General features: G+C 39.9%; 1 protein-coding gene across 4 annotated transcripts in view; it reads right to left on the bottom strand.

Moving 5' to 3' along the window:
* The window catches only part of pitpnm3 (PITPNM family member 3), a 51,579-nt gene that overhangs the window by 22,411 nt on the left and 16,164 nt on the right, over positions 1-13,004 (bottom strand). For 3 of the 4 annotated variants that reach the window (XM_035385076.1, XM_035385072.1, XM_035385073.1), the window contains 2 exons: positions 9,093-9,197; positions 1,103-1,173 (listed from right to left, as the gene is read on the bottom strand). In XM_035385076.1, coding sequence (XP_035240967.1) covers positions 1,103-1,173; positions 9,093-9,197 — 176 coding nt within the window. The remainder of the gene's footprint in view (positions 1-1,102; positions 1,174-9,092; positions 9,198-13,004) is intronic. The other variant, XM_035385075.1, reaches the window with a different exon arrangement.

Here is a 13,004-nt window from a genome sequence, read left to right as displayed (position 1 = left end):
TAGAGGTGAGTCTTCAGTTAACATTTGAAAACTCAAAGCATAGGAATTAGCAAAGCATAAACTAAAATAAATCATGGCTTTTTAGGGACTGCAAACGAGGACTCCTAATGGCATGTGAAAGAATTAGTGGGTGCACATCATAAATGTCAGCAAAAGGTTTTGTCCAAAACAAAATGATTCTAGGCCTAAGACAACAATTAATGAATTAAAGAAGATATTGAAGAGACTGAATCTAGAAGAGTGTGGAGTATAGACGTTCATTAGAGAATCAATTACAAAGTATCACCACCCCCAGAGGAATAGCACCATCACTCTGGTCTTTGAAGTGCAGAAAACAGGGACGTTTTTACAGGACTGAGCCTGTCACACTGCAGGTGCCATTTTCTACTGCTCCCGGATACATATATTTAGGGAGGAATTCAGATGGAAGATTTTCCTTCACTTACAGATTTAATAACGCACAGCATATTCCTTTGTGTTTGCACACAGGCATAGCTTTCAACCCCTTCGGTTTGTAAAGACATTCCTGGTAACAATTTATAAATATGAAGCATGTGCATTTAAGCACAGGAAATTATTATTGGAAAAAAGCCTTAATCTACAACGGAATGCAATTACAATGTACACATTCATTACGCGTGTTACATTTTCCTAGTAATGATGCAAGGAACCATTTATCTTTCATGTGAGTTTGTCCTTGCTCTGCACAGGAAGTTGTCTTTTTCAAATTACCAAAAGATAAACAAAGGGTTTTATGGATGCAGCCCTGGCTGAAATGTAAATAGTAGCCATGACATGAGGCAGAACAGGTTAAGATTTGTATTGAGAGCACAAGCAAAACACGGTAAGGACTAGCGCATCCTGGAACACTGAACTGGACTTGTGTTCATAGTGATTCTTGCACTAATAAACAAATGACACACTTCAGACCGAGGGACAGGCTCACTCCAGGTGCGTTACTTTGTGAGTTACTTTCAGCTAGATTATCAGTCCCACACTTGAGTCCCTTTCAGCGTTTAGAGCTTTCATATGTATGTTTCGTACTCACAGGTATTAAATATTTTCTTGGGCGAGTGTCTTGCTGTCGTGTAAGGGGACCTACCTCCATGTCGTCCAGCTCATCAATGCTACTCTGGGGAACATAATGAGCATGTCCTAAGTGGTGCAGGTCCTCTGAGCAGGGGACAGAACACAGAGAGGGTGGTCATCACAGGAGCCACATCACACAGACAAACCGGCAATCCGGACACAGAATTAGTGTTGATCTGAAGCGCAGACCTAATATAATTTCTTTTGCAATCTCGTTTTCTTTTATTTCTTTCATAATTGGAATTTGCAGGGGCAAGGAAAAATTGCTTTCACATAAATTGTATTACTGCCAAACATCATTTATGTTTATACCCTTTAATAAAAGAATAAAACTGATTTTAAATGTTAAAACCTGGGGCTAAAACAGGCACGCAGGTTTATCTATTTTATTTTATTTAAATTATTTAACTATTATTTTTTATTGAGAACAAATTCTCATTTAAAACAAAGTCCTGAACAAAAAGACGTGTCAAAAATGCAAGAATTCATACAATTCATAAAAAAGGTGCTTCAAAACTAGGTGTACATAGTGTCAAGGATAAAACAAGGATCACATAGAATAAAATCGTATTGAGTCAGAACACATAGAGAATGGTAGGCAAACAGGAGTTACTAAGAGTTTGGGAGCTAGCAGGTGCAATGGTCAGTGTTGAGAGAGGATTGTAGGGTGTTCCAATCAGGGAAATGAAAGGAGCTTTGACCAAAGGTCGTTGAGGTTCTGGGGATGGCTACAGTGGTGTAATTGGTGGATCTAAGGTTACAGGAGATTTGGGAATGATGCAGGAGGTTTGAGAGGTAGGGCCTAGGGAGGTGTGATGTATAGCAGAAGCAGCAGAAATTGAGCATTACATTATGAAGCACACTGTATATGTATTATTATTTCACTATGCCCCTTTTATAGTGGACAGTTTTTTTTCTCTGTTTATTCTTCATCCGGTTTTCTTAGCTGGGATAAGCTACAGTGAAAGAAAGTTCTGGTATTTCAGACTGACAGTTGAGAGTTTAAAGTCTGCTCCATCACAAAGCTCATTATGGCCACAGTTTACAAAGGAGAGGCTTGTCTAATGAGATCCTTCTATAGGGAGCACTACAGGAATACCACTATGGACCAGTTCAGTTCCACAATCCACAATTGAATTATATCTCAATTTTGTAACTAACTCTTCATTTAGAAAGTTTATTTATTTATTTTTATTTTTTTTACCTCATCTATTTTTTGTACATTTGCTATTCAATTTGACACACAACATTCTGTTCATGAAATAATGCAGCTTGGCATGTTAGTGCACTGATATCTGCAGTGGGTCTGTACCTATTTTTATACAGTTTATGGTCTGTACCCGACAGTCAGAAACAGAGACTGCAGTGGAAATGAGTGACACTCATGAAATGAACCATTGGTCAGCCTCAGCAATCACATGCCCTCATACTCAACCAATCGTGTACACACATAACTAATTGTCTGCTTGTTTAAACCGACTGTCAGACCTCTTCAGTGCTGCTCATTTCCTGTGCCATTCTATGCATGCTACTCTTGCTGTAGTTCACAGAATTGCATTGACCTTCCACCAACTGCTTCTAGGTCCTGGGAGTTCTTGGTATTTCTCCCGTTTAGTAGGGGAGATGTATCATGCTCCCTGTTCAGCAGGTAGTGCACACTGGTGCGTGCACAGAAGTAACTAAAGCAGATTCATGTGGCGCCAAAATAATTACATGGCATATACATCTAGTCTAAATGCATGGGTTTTCCTGACTGATATGGAGATGGTCCTTATCTGTTTCCATCAAGTGACCTGTGAGTTTGGAGAACTGAGGTCTGAGAAACAACCGGGTGAAATAAGACAAAGACAAAGAGAGGGAAGTGGAGGGAAGGAGAGGGGGGAATACTCAAATGGTGATTGAAGCAACTATGATCAAGTGAGGGAGGAAACAGAGGGAGAAAGAGAAGAAAAGAACAAAATAACAAAGGAGGGGGCACCCAGCTGTCGGTATGTGAATGAAACAGAAATGGATTATTGATCCAAAGGCCAATTCTTCTGCCTCTCTGTCCCTCTGGGGTCATCAGTAAATTCAGTGGAAACACTTTATCTTCCTATTCTCTTTGCAGATGATGACCGATTATGAGCCTATGGACCGGCCCCCCACCCTCCACAGGCCCTTCCTGCCTCTCAAACAGTCACACACAGACACACACACACAGACATGTACTGACATCAGGACTGGCTGTACCTCAAAATTGTGTTTTGAACATCACAGTTAAAAAAATATATTCATTGAATGCTTGAATATATGTATCTGAATATATGTTTATGCAGGGTGAATTTAAAAAGTGTCAAAAAAATGTTATGCTGCCAAATGTCCACAAGATAGTAGATACACAGGAAACCATGCAGACCTTAATCGCATAATGCTTGTTCTTCCAATTGTCATCTTGTTCACTAGGCTGTGGCATATCCACACATAATCATATGGTTTCAAAACGTCTCTGACTTATTCCACAACGGTCCACTCAGCAGCTGTCAGCTCGAGACAGGGCGGCTTTCTTCTGTCACTGCAGTCACTGCCACATGCTGCTCAGAAGCCTGACAAATCATGCAGCAAGTTGGCCTGCCATTTTAGCCAATTAAGTCCAACTGTCAGTGGTGGATCTCCAGAAATGACCCACCACCTGATTAAACCTGCCGATTGCCGGCTCAGATGCTCTACCTTCATGCCCTTTCCACACTGCTAGGCGGGCAGTTTGTGCAGGACATGGCATCCGATGCACCCGTATTGGTTCCTTCCACACTGTCAGAAGTTTGGCTGCTACTTAGCTTTCTGAGTCATAGTATGTCTCTCAGCTCCCATTCATCTGAAATACAGCCTGCTGCAACACTGACATGCGCATCTGTGGCCGGCGAAGTCCAATCATCAGTAGCAAGTGGAATGTACTTAACAAGTCTGTTGATATTTTCACCAGCAGCATCATTGCGTTGTGCCATTCTATTCACAGTGGTTATGGATATGATATATGGACGATGCATGAACTGCCTGCTATATTCCTGGCTGAAATAAACTGCAGTATGCATCCCTTTGTACAAATGGCAGATATGTTAAATTAAATTAATGTTCAGTAAGGTCCCCTGGATCCATTATGATGAGTAAACTGTAAATTAATAATAAAACAATCCACTGAAATAACAGATAACACATACAAATACAGACTGCAATTAATCTACTCTTACATGCCATATCACTGCACACACACAACACAAACACCCACACACACGCACACGCACACGCTCACACTCACTCATCCTTACACAAACCATTGTAGATCAATATCCCAGTAAGATGAAAAATGCATCAGTCGAGAGCAGCAGATTCCTGTTCACCTGATGCACTCTTTCACTTGATCTATTTTCTTTTGTCTTTACTTTAGCTCTTTGCCAGGATTCCGCCATCCATTTAAGGTTTATGCAAAGTCCTGGGCTCTGGGCGTTTTTCTTCGAAGACTGATAATAAGACAAAAATGTGATGAAATGGAAATTAACATCGACAGGAGATTGTCTGTAAGCAGCAGATGTTAAAAATGACTAGATTAGGGCTTGTGTGTGAGGAATTCAGAGGAGCGGAAGCCACTGCCTGTGAACGTGTGAAAGGGTTCAGGCTCTGCAGGAACACAGCAGCCTGGCATAATTCTCCCTCTGATGCGCTCAGCAGGCAACCTGCAAACACAGGTAACAGCTACATCTTATTTAACACTTTCACTCATTTACTCTATTCATTTTTCATGCACAATGCTTCAGCGCATTAACTACATTTCAAATAAATAATTTTGAGGTAACTTTTATATGAAGTCACACTCACACAAGTTCTAACATTGACCGCAAGATGGAAGTGTTCCTGGGAAGTAAGCTGATTTAATTTTGTTTAATAAGCGCCCTTTTGTAATTTAGTGCAGCAAGCGCCATGGACTGATGAGTCAGAGATCCCTCAAAATGCATTACACACATTACAGGCATTTAGCAGACGCTCGTATTCAGACGAATGTGCACAGCTTTGGTATTTTTACATAGCATCCATTTATACACCAAAACGGAAGCAATACAGGTTCACCATTGCACTGCCTCCACCTCAGTAAAGTCCATCTCCACCCACTTCTCTCCCACAAGGTGTGCCAAGGAGCTGTCCTGGCATGCGGAACAGGTGACACTTAGGTGACACTTAAGGTCATCCAGGTATGCAACACAGGCCTGTGTGGGAATGGCAGGGGGTAGGAATCTCTCCTCCTCACTGTGTTTAGCCACTATCTGTCAACGGGGAACCACAGGGACCTATCCTTCTTCTTGGAGCTACTGTGCCTGTGTCCGTGTTACACTCCATCAGGATGAACAGACACCGATACACACAACTCATCACTCACACAGCACATCTCTCATATGCAGCATATCCACTTCCCACAAACAGCTCATCTCATCACACAAAAGTGTCTCGCACACAACTCATCCAATGTAACTAAATTCCTACAATGACATCTCACACAAACAGGTGAGGAAACACATACGTATTGATCCATAAGCTATCAAAATAACTCAGCGCCGACAGTATATGTAAACAGTGCTCCACTGGCTGAGGTGCTGAGATAAACTCCACAGGGGTGCCAGGGGTGCCAGGGAGACTTCATTAAACAGTGGTGCTTTGACAACAGCAGAATAATGCACCCCCCATTGGGGTGGCCCTGACAGCCATCAGCATCAATTTAGCTCCCAAAGGCACCAGCTCTAACATACTGAAGGGACACCTAACATACTGCAGAAAAACAGGAAAGTTTATGGGGAAGATAAGAAAGGGCAAGATTAAATCAAGCTATTGAATCTTATATGGGCCCAAACTTGGTGGCAACGTCAGTGCAAACTCACCTAGGTGCTAGTGGAATTGGTAATCTCCTGACTTAAGTGACACCACACTAGTGATTTTCTAAAATAATATGAAAAATTTAAATCCCCAATTTTCAGATTTGACAAGTAGCGAACCATCAATAATATAAACATATTTAAAATATCCAAATGCCAACAAATTACAAAACAACAAAATACATACTTGACCTCATTAAGAAACCTCTCTTTGAACTCCAGGAAAGAGAGCATTAAGTAGCGAGAGATCATTAATCTGTTGACCCTCGAACATGCCCTTTCCCTCTCAAACGTGCTTCTTCCACCCTCACAAGTTCCCTTTCCACCTCAAACACACCCTCTCGCACAAAAATACTCCCGTTTCCTCTGCAAAACACTCTGTCTTGCTCAAAGACCAGTGCCGTATCCAGACTTTTCAAATTATATGTGCAAATTTAATAGTGAGAGGTCAAAAACACGGCCACTTAAATATATCATAATTAGATTGGTGCTTCAATATGGCATTTAAATCCCAAAGTCAATGCAAAATCACTGTGGATGACCCATTTTTAAGGATAATGATGTAAATAATCACACCACATCACGTACAGTACTGTATAATTTCATACACACAAGTACAGTATTATAGTCATTATAGTCATTACAGTCACATTATAGTCAGTATTATTATAAGATACTTTACAGACTTTATATGAATCACGTGGGTATGTACATGTTCCACAGTGCCACTCAGTCCATGCGCACACTGCAGAATATTCCCGCCTGCGTTGTGAACCGTGTCACAATGCTTGGGCAGATTCCATGTCAATATCAGAGCGTTTTATTAATTTAAATAATATCTTATTTACAGTCACACATGAGATTTTGAACGAGTAAAATAAAAATTTTGGCTGGCATTATAAAAAAACTAGCTGGCCACTGGCTGCCTAAGCCAAAGCTATGCGCCTTCGAACACGCCCTTTCCACATTGAACATGCTCTTTCCCTCTCAAACACACTACTCTGTCATGCTACATTTCCTATATTGTACTGCTCATATTCCACAGGCATTTTCTGTTTTTCCTGCCTCCATTAGCAGCCCCCAAGCCCCCAGCCTCCAGTCCAGCAAGGTGGTGCACTGGGAAACTGAACGAGGAATCGAACGCCACTGCTCGCTGCTCCAGTGCAACATGCTGAGAGACAGGAGGGCCCAGGAAATGAGGCTGGTGCCAGGAAATGAGGCTGTTTCAAACACACACGCACACATACACACACGCGCACACACACGCACACATACACACACACGCACACACACGCGCACACGCACGCACAGATAAGAAGCCAGTCTGAGCAGATATCTGATTTCACAGCTCCCTCAGTTGCTGCTGTATTTTCCTGTGGGGGCTTCTTAAAGTCTCTGCACTTTCTATTCCCACTGCTGCTGTTTCTCACAATAACCTACAGTAACCTTTCATGGCACACAAATAGCAGCATCAATGTGCAGATCAGGTGTGCAAAAATACGCAGTGTATCCAGATGTGTGGTTCAGAGGCACAATCCAAGCTGGTCTGGTGCCACCTCACACTGGAATTTCTGCTTATGAAAATCACAATTACACGTGCATTATTGAACAGGCCTTACTTCAGCCTATACCATATACAGTAAATATACCTATAGAGTAAATGCTTACAGAATATATGTTTAAATAAAATATATTGTACGTCACAAATAAGATATGTTACAATATATGTGCAAATATACAAATTATTGCTGCTTTCAGATATTTCAACATGTTTATATGAAAAAATTATTTATAAAAATAATTTCCTAAAATTTCCAATTTACAATAAATTGCAGACTGTTCCATCTCTGCAAAAGAAGAGTAGCTGTGGATCTCCATTCATTCAAAGCCAGTCTGTTAGAGGAAGCCAGTCCTCCACAATCAGCTACAAAACTACTGTATTCAGTCACAATTAATACTGAATGCAGATGGAGGAGTGATTCATGCAAAGCGAATCATATTATAACTCCAGTAAAGTAAACGGTGACCTCTTACAGTATAAGACTAAATCAGTTTAAACAGTTTAAAACTAAAAGTGTTGAATTTGAAGCTCTTCAGATGCCTTTCAAAATCTGAGACATCTATAATCAAGCATCATTTAATTACAATCATGTAATTAAGAAGCACGGGACCTTGGTGGATTACTTGCTGTTCCAATTAACCTCGGTTAAACCTGCAGTGCATGGCTTGGAACACAAACAAACTCTCCAAAGGGTCTTTTGATGTGCTTCCGTAACCAATGAAGCAAAAACACAGCTATAATTTGCACATTGCAAAAATGATACAATATGACCTTCAGAGAAGAACCTATTCTGAAATGGAAGTGGCACATTGGTTGAACACACAAGAGAAAAAAGTAACTACAGACAACCCCGCCCCTTCAGGTTTACTTGTTAAAACAAACATTCACATGTGCTGTATACGTGCACACACACACACACACACACACACACATGCACGCACGCACGCACGCACATGCACCCACACACACACACACAAACGCACACACATGCATGCACACACATACATACACACAGTGTAAGAGATTCTGCAGTGTAAGACTGCAGAATCTCTTACACTGTGTGTATGTATTTATAGGATATTTAGGTGTTAGGATTCTAGGACAGCAGGGACTGTTTGCATTCTGTTAGGCAGTGCCATACCCTAACACCTAACAGACTGCAATTCATCTCTACCTACATATAATTGCCAGGTTTGGTCAGGTTTGAATAACAAGTATCTTTAGATATTTTAGTACAGGAGCAATAAGCCTCCCAAAAAGAAACCGGTTTTCAGCAGCATGCTGGCAATGACAAACACACGTTGACACAATGACCATACATTCCAAATTGAATCAAAGCTTATTTCTATTGTGCAGCCAAAACTGGAAGATGAGCTACATATATACAGCTACTTGCACTCACTATAACACACATGAAGCAGTGATATGTATCTCTCTCTCTCTTCTCTTTCTTGCTATACATTTCACTGCTCCATGTGTGTTATAGTGAGTGCAAGGGGAAGTGTGAAGTTGTTGCCACTGTGCAGCGTAGGGTTTGGGCGCAGCACCTTGTGACTGGTCCATGTGGCCCAGAGACTGAATCTGCTCCACCAGGTCATTGGAACTCCACTGACTCATCCCCAGGAGAAAAGCACTCTTCCCCTCCTGTACCTCTGTGGAGAGACATCCAGAAGAGGAGAGAAAGGGTAGATACAGTGTAAAATAATTATCACAAAGGGCAAAGATAAGAGTGGGGTGATTCCTAGAAGATAGACAAATACATTAAGATTCACAAAATATTCTTTTGGAATACTTAATCTACTCATACGTTTTGGAAAAAAAGCTCAAAGGGGCATACAGTACTCTCCCCTAGTACTAATTAATCAATTGAAACAAATGATAATAACAACAAAAGGAACCAAAAAACACAGCATCATAAAAAAATTTTAAAAGCAAATGCCTTCAAAGAGGCATACAAGATGAACGAAAAAAGGGAAAAAAAACAAGCAAAAATTCTGTAAACAAACTATGCAATAAATTGTGTGAATATGAGTGGGTGTGCATGTGTATGTAGTGAAGTGTTCAAACAACCTGGGTTACCAGGCAGGTCCTACGTCTGTATTTATGGTTATTGAGAGATACAGATACTTTTGCAATGTGAATGAATGTAATTATTCCTGAATGTATGATCCTCTGTACCTAATAGAAAACTATTGCAGAAGATGAGGATATGGAAGTTGTTGACATTTTTAGTGTTGTAAGTGTGTACCTGAGCATGACAAAATGAAAGCAAATATTATAGTGCTTATGTCTCCAAAAGCTGTTCTTGTGCTCACAGGGAATTAGCCACAGGAAGCTGCATTGTTAAAGAGAGGCTTTTTCCAGTGTGACAAGACCAGGTGCAGTACATGCGTAAACAGGGACAGCTAGTGTCCACTGTCTGTGCAGTTCTATTTTTCCCCACACTCGTGATGTCTGCACTTCTGCTTGGTGCAATATAAACATGTCATTTGAAGCTTAACTGGGCTGTTTTTAACCTTGATGTGCAAGTACACTTCAACCAATAACCAATTACATACAGAGTCAAGCAACAGCCAAGTACTGAGTCATTATCTGCTGGCTAATTCAGGAACAGATCCCCTGTGCTTGCCAAATGACCCTTTATAAAAAAGAACTTAAGAAACAGGAAAACATAATCACACTGAAGCTCCACTCAGAGGTGGATTCAGAGGAAGGGGGAAGATAGAGGGAAGTAGACCTTCTTTCATCCACTGCACAGAAATGGGCACGGTAGGAAGAATGAACCAAACAGAAGAAGAGATCTGATCAGAGATCAAACCACAGATTAAGACATAGAAGTTAAATATTTCCTTTTTTAAATGTATTGCATTTTAAATCATGGCCTTGTCACACCGTCTCACCCTGAGATATGTCTCGTGACTGATATTAAAACATTGACTAAACCAGTTTCCTCAAAGACTTGATCACTGCAGAATTAGACTCAATAAACCTTAAAGGAAAAGGTTTTGTGAAACTCTGTTCTGCATCATTCTGTTATGTATTCTCATCAGTACAGTAGTAATACTGACTTCTCTTCTCTCTGTATAACAGTAACAGGCAGCATAGAGCACAACTCCCTTTATTGAGCTTATCAGTCTTAGACTACTGCAGACTTGTCTTATTGTCATTGAGTTTTCATTCAGATGAGGCTGTCGGTACCACTACTGTACTTCAAAGGATTTATTTTTGTAAAACTACTCAGCTGCTCAACTAGCTGATTAATAAATGCTAATGCTAATGCTAATGCTAATAATAATAATAATAATAATAATAATAATAATAATCTGATGTTTCATCAAACATGAGTGGGAATGTCCATATAAATGTTAGCATAGACTAAAATGGAATCAGTCATATTTCAAGTGTTATTTGGTTCATCATTAACACATCACAAAGTCAACCCCTTTTTATCAAATCAGCATTGACCTGCCTGAGTAACTGCAACAGTGTACTTTATTAAGCCCCTTAATTAAAAATGGTTCACCATCTTGTTCACTGTTCGCTTTGAAGAATAATTTGCAGATGAACAATTTACCCATTTCATTACCATTTGCTTGTGCCACATCACCGTGTATAAGAAAGCATTTAGACAGAAAGTGTTGCCATTTTTAAATAGATCAATCTCAGTGGCGGTTTCATCCAATTTTCCTTCAGTTAGGTCAATGACGCAAAGGAAACCGCAGAGGATCCTTGATTTGTGATTTGTGTTGATTTGTGGCATCAACAAACAGCAACAACAATTTAAAGTAAAGGAAATTTTAAAGCAGTATAATATGTGACGCATAATATACAGCATCTTATTTTGGACAAGATCAAGCCTACTAAACATACTGTATGCAACGGGCTATGGATTAATCAAGTGATATTTCATAATTTAAACAATTAACAATGCTGCACAAGATAATATAACCCAGCCAGTTTAGCTATCCCATGAGAGCCATCTACTTAAATGTGGTAGTGCTTCTGAGCTGCGGTCTTGTCTCACAAGAGCCATTAAGACTATGAATGAAAGTCATTGTGCAAGTATCTTACAGTACCTTCTATGAGCCTCACAGCATGGCCCCTGATGAGATTATATCTTTACAAGTGAGAGTCATATAGTTAATTTAGTTGAGTTGTTGAGCTCATTCACGATTCTAAAACCTACTCTACCTTCTTTCTCATGATGGTTCACCAGGAATATTTGCATCCACCACAGTTCACTTAACTAATTGGTAAGAACACAAATAAGGAGGCTGGTAATGATTATATGAATAAACTGTTCATTTTCTACTGCATGGCTGGGACACCTGTGACCTGCATGCGATCTGCTTGCAACAGGTACAGGGATCAGGTGCAACACCTGTGCAGCTCAGCAGCAGGTGCATTACAGCGATGAAGAAAGCAGGTAATGGGTGCATATTTTGGAGGACATTCTTGCTGGTCAGCAGCCCCCAAAATAGTTTGAGGAAGTTACAGAAACAGAACAATTAAATGGCAATTACTACTGGGCATTCAAATCTTGGGAATCAAAAAAGAAAAACCAGTGATGATGAGTTGTTTAAAAAGTCACTAAATATATACCAATAAATATATTTTACTGCAGGGCACTCCCAATCTAAGATTGCTCTTATCACGTGTATCCTTTTATCATATGTTACACTAGTATCTCCATCCACTAATAACATTGCACTTGTATCATTATCATGATGTCGTAGCCATCATCATGCCTCCTAGTTTGGCTCACCATAACTTTCTGACCTACAGTAGCCTATGCTTACTGCGTCAACTGGACTTAATGCGCTCATGGCCATGGATAACTGTTACATAATGAGTATTGTGTCTTATCTGACCTGTGTTTTGTGGTTGTTCCACTGACCTTCAGTATGTCATACCTTGTTGTACGTCGCTTTGGATAAAAGCGTCTTCCAAATAAATGTAATGCAATGAATAATGAATAAAATATATACAAATAAATGTATACCAAACTACTCATAAATCACATTTAATTACAATTGAGTATATTTTAATTACACTGGTCGCTGTGCAGTTCAGTGTACAGTATAACCTCTGGCTTATCCTGTTGATTAAAAATCACTCTGGTGTGTAGCAGTATTATTAATTTAGTGCAAGAATGCACACCGCACATCAGCTGAGTTTGAGAGGGAGGGAATTATTAAGTCAATTAAACTGAATATATGATGGAACAGAATTAATAATGACCCCCCCCAACCATTCAAAAAGCTGAACATTTGCATGAACTAACACAAACGAATGCCTTTGTTAATGTTTACTAATACCAATGTATTAGTAAAAATAAATAAAACAAATTATCTCGTCAATCAACAAAGGCTACTCCCACTTTACAAAGGGCTAAATACGGTTTGCTATGTGTTAATTTATAGTGTCAAGTGTTAGTTGAGTTTCTCTGTACCTAATAA

Source organism: Anguilla anguilla, chromosome 12 (assembly GCF_013347855.1).
Source record: "Anguilla anguilla isolate fAngAng1 chromosome 12, fAngAng1.pri, whole genome shotgun sequence".
NCBI lineage: Eukaryota > Metazoa > Chordata > Actinopteri > Anguilliformes > Anguillidae > Anguilla > Anguilla anguilla.
The sequence above is the reverse complement of the archived record's forward strand: the minus strand, read 5'-3'. Positions and strand labels throughout refer to the sequence as shown.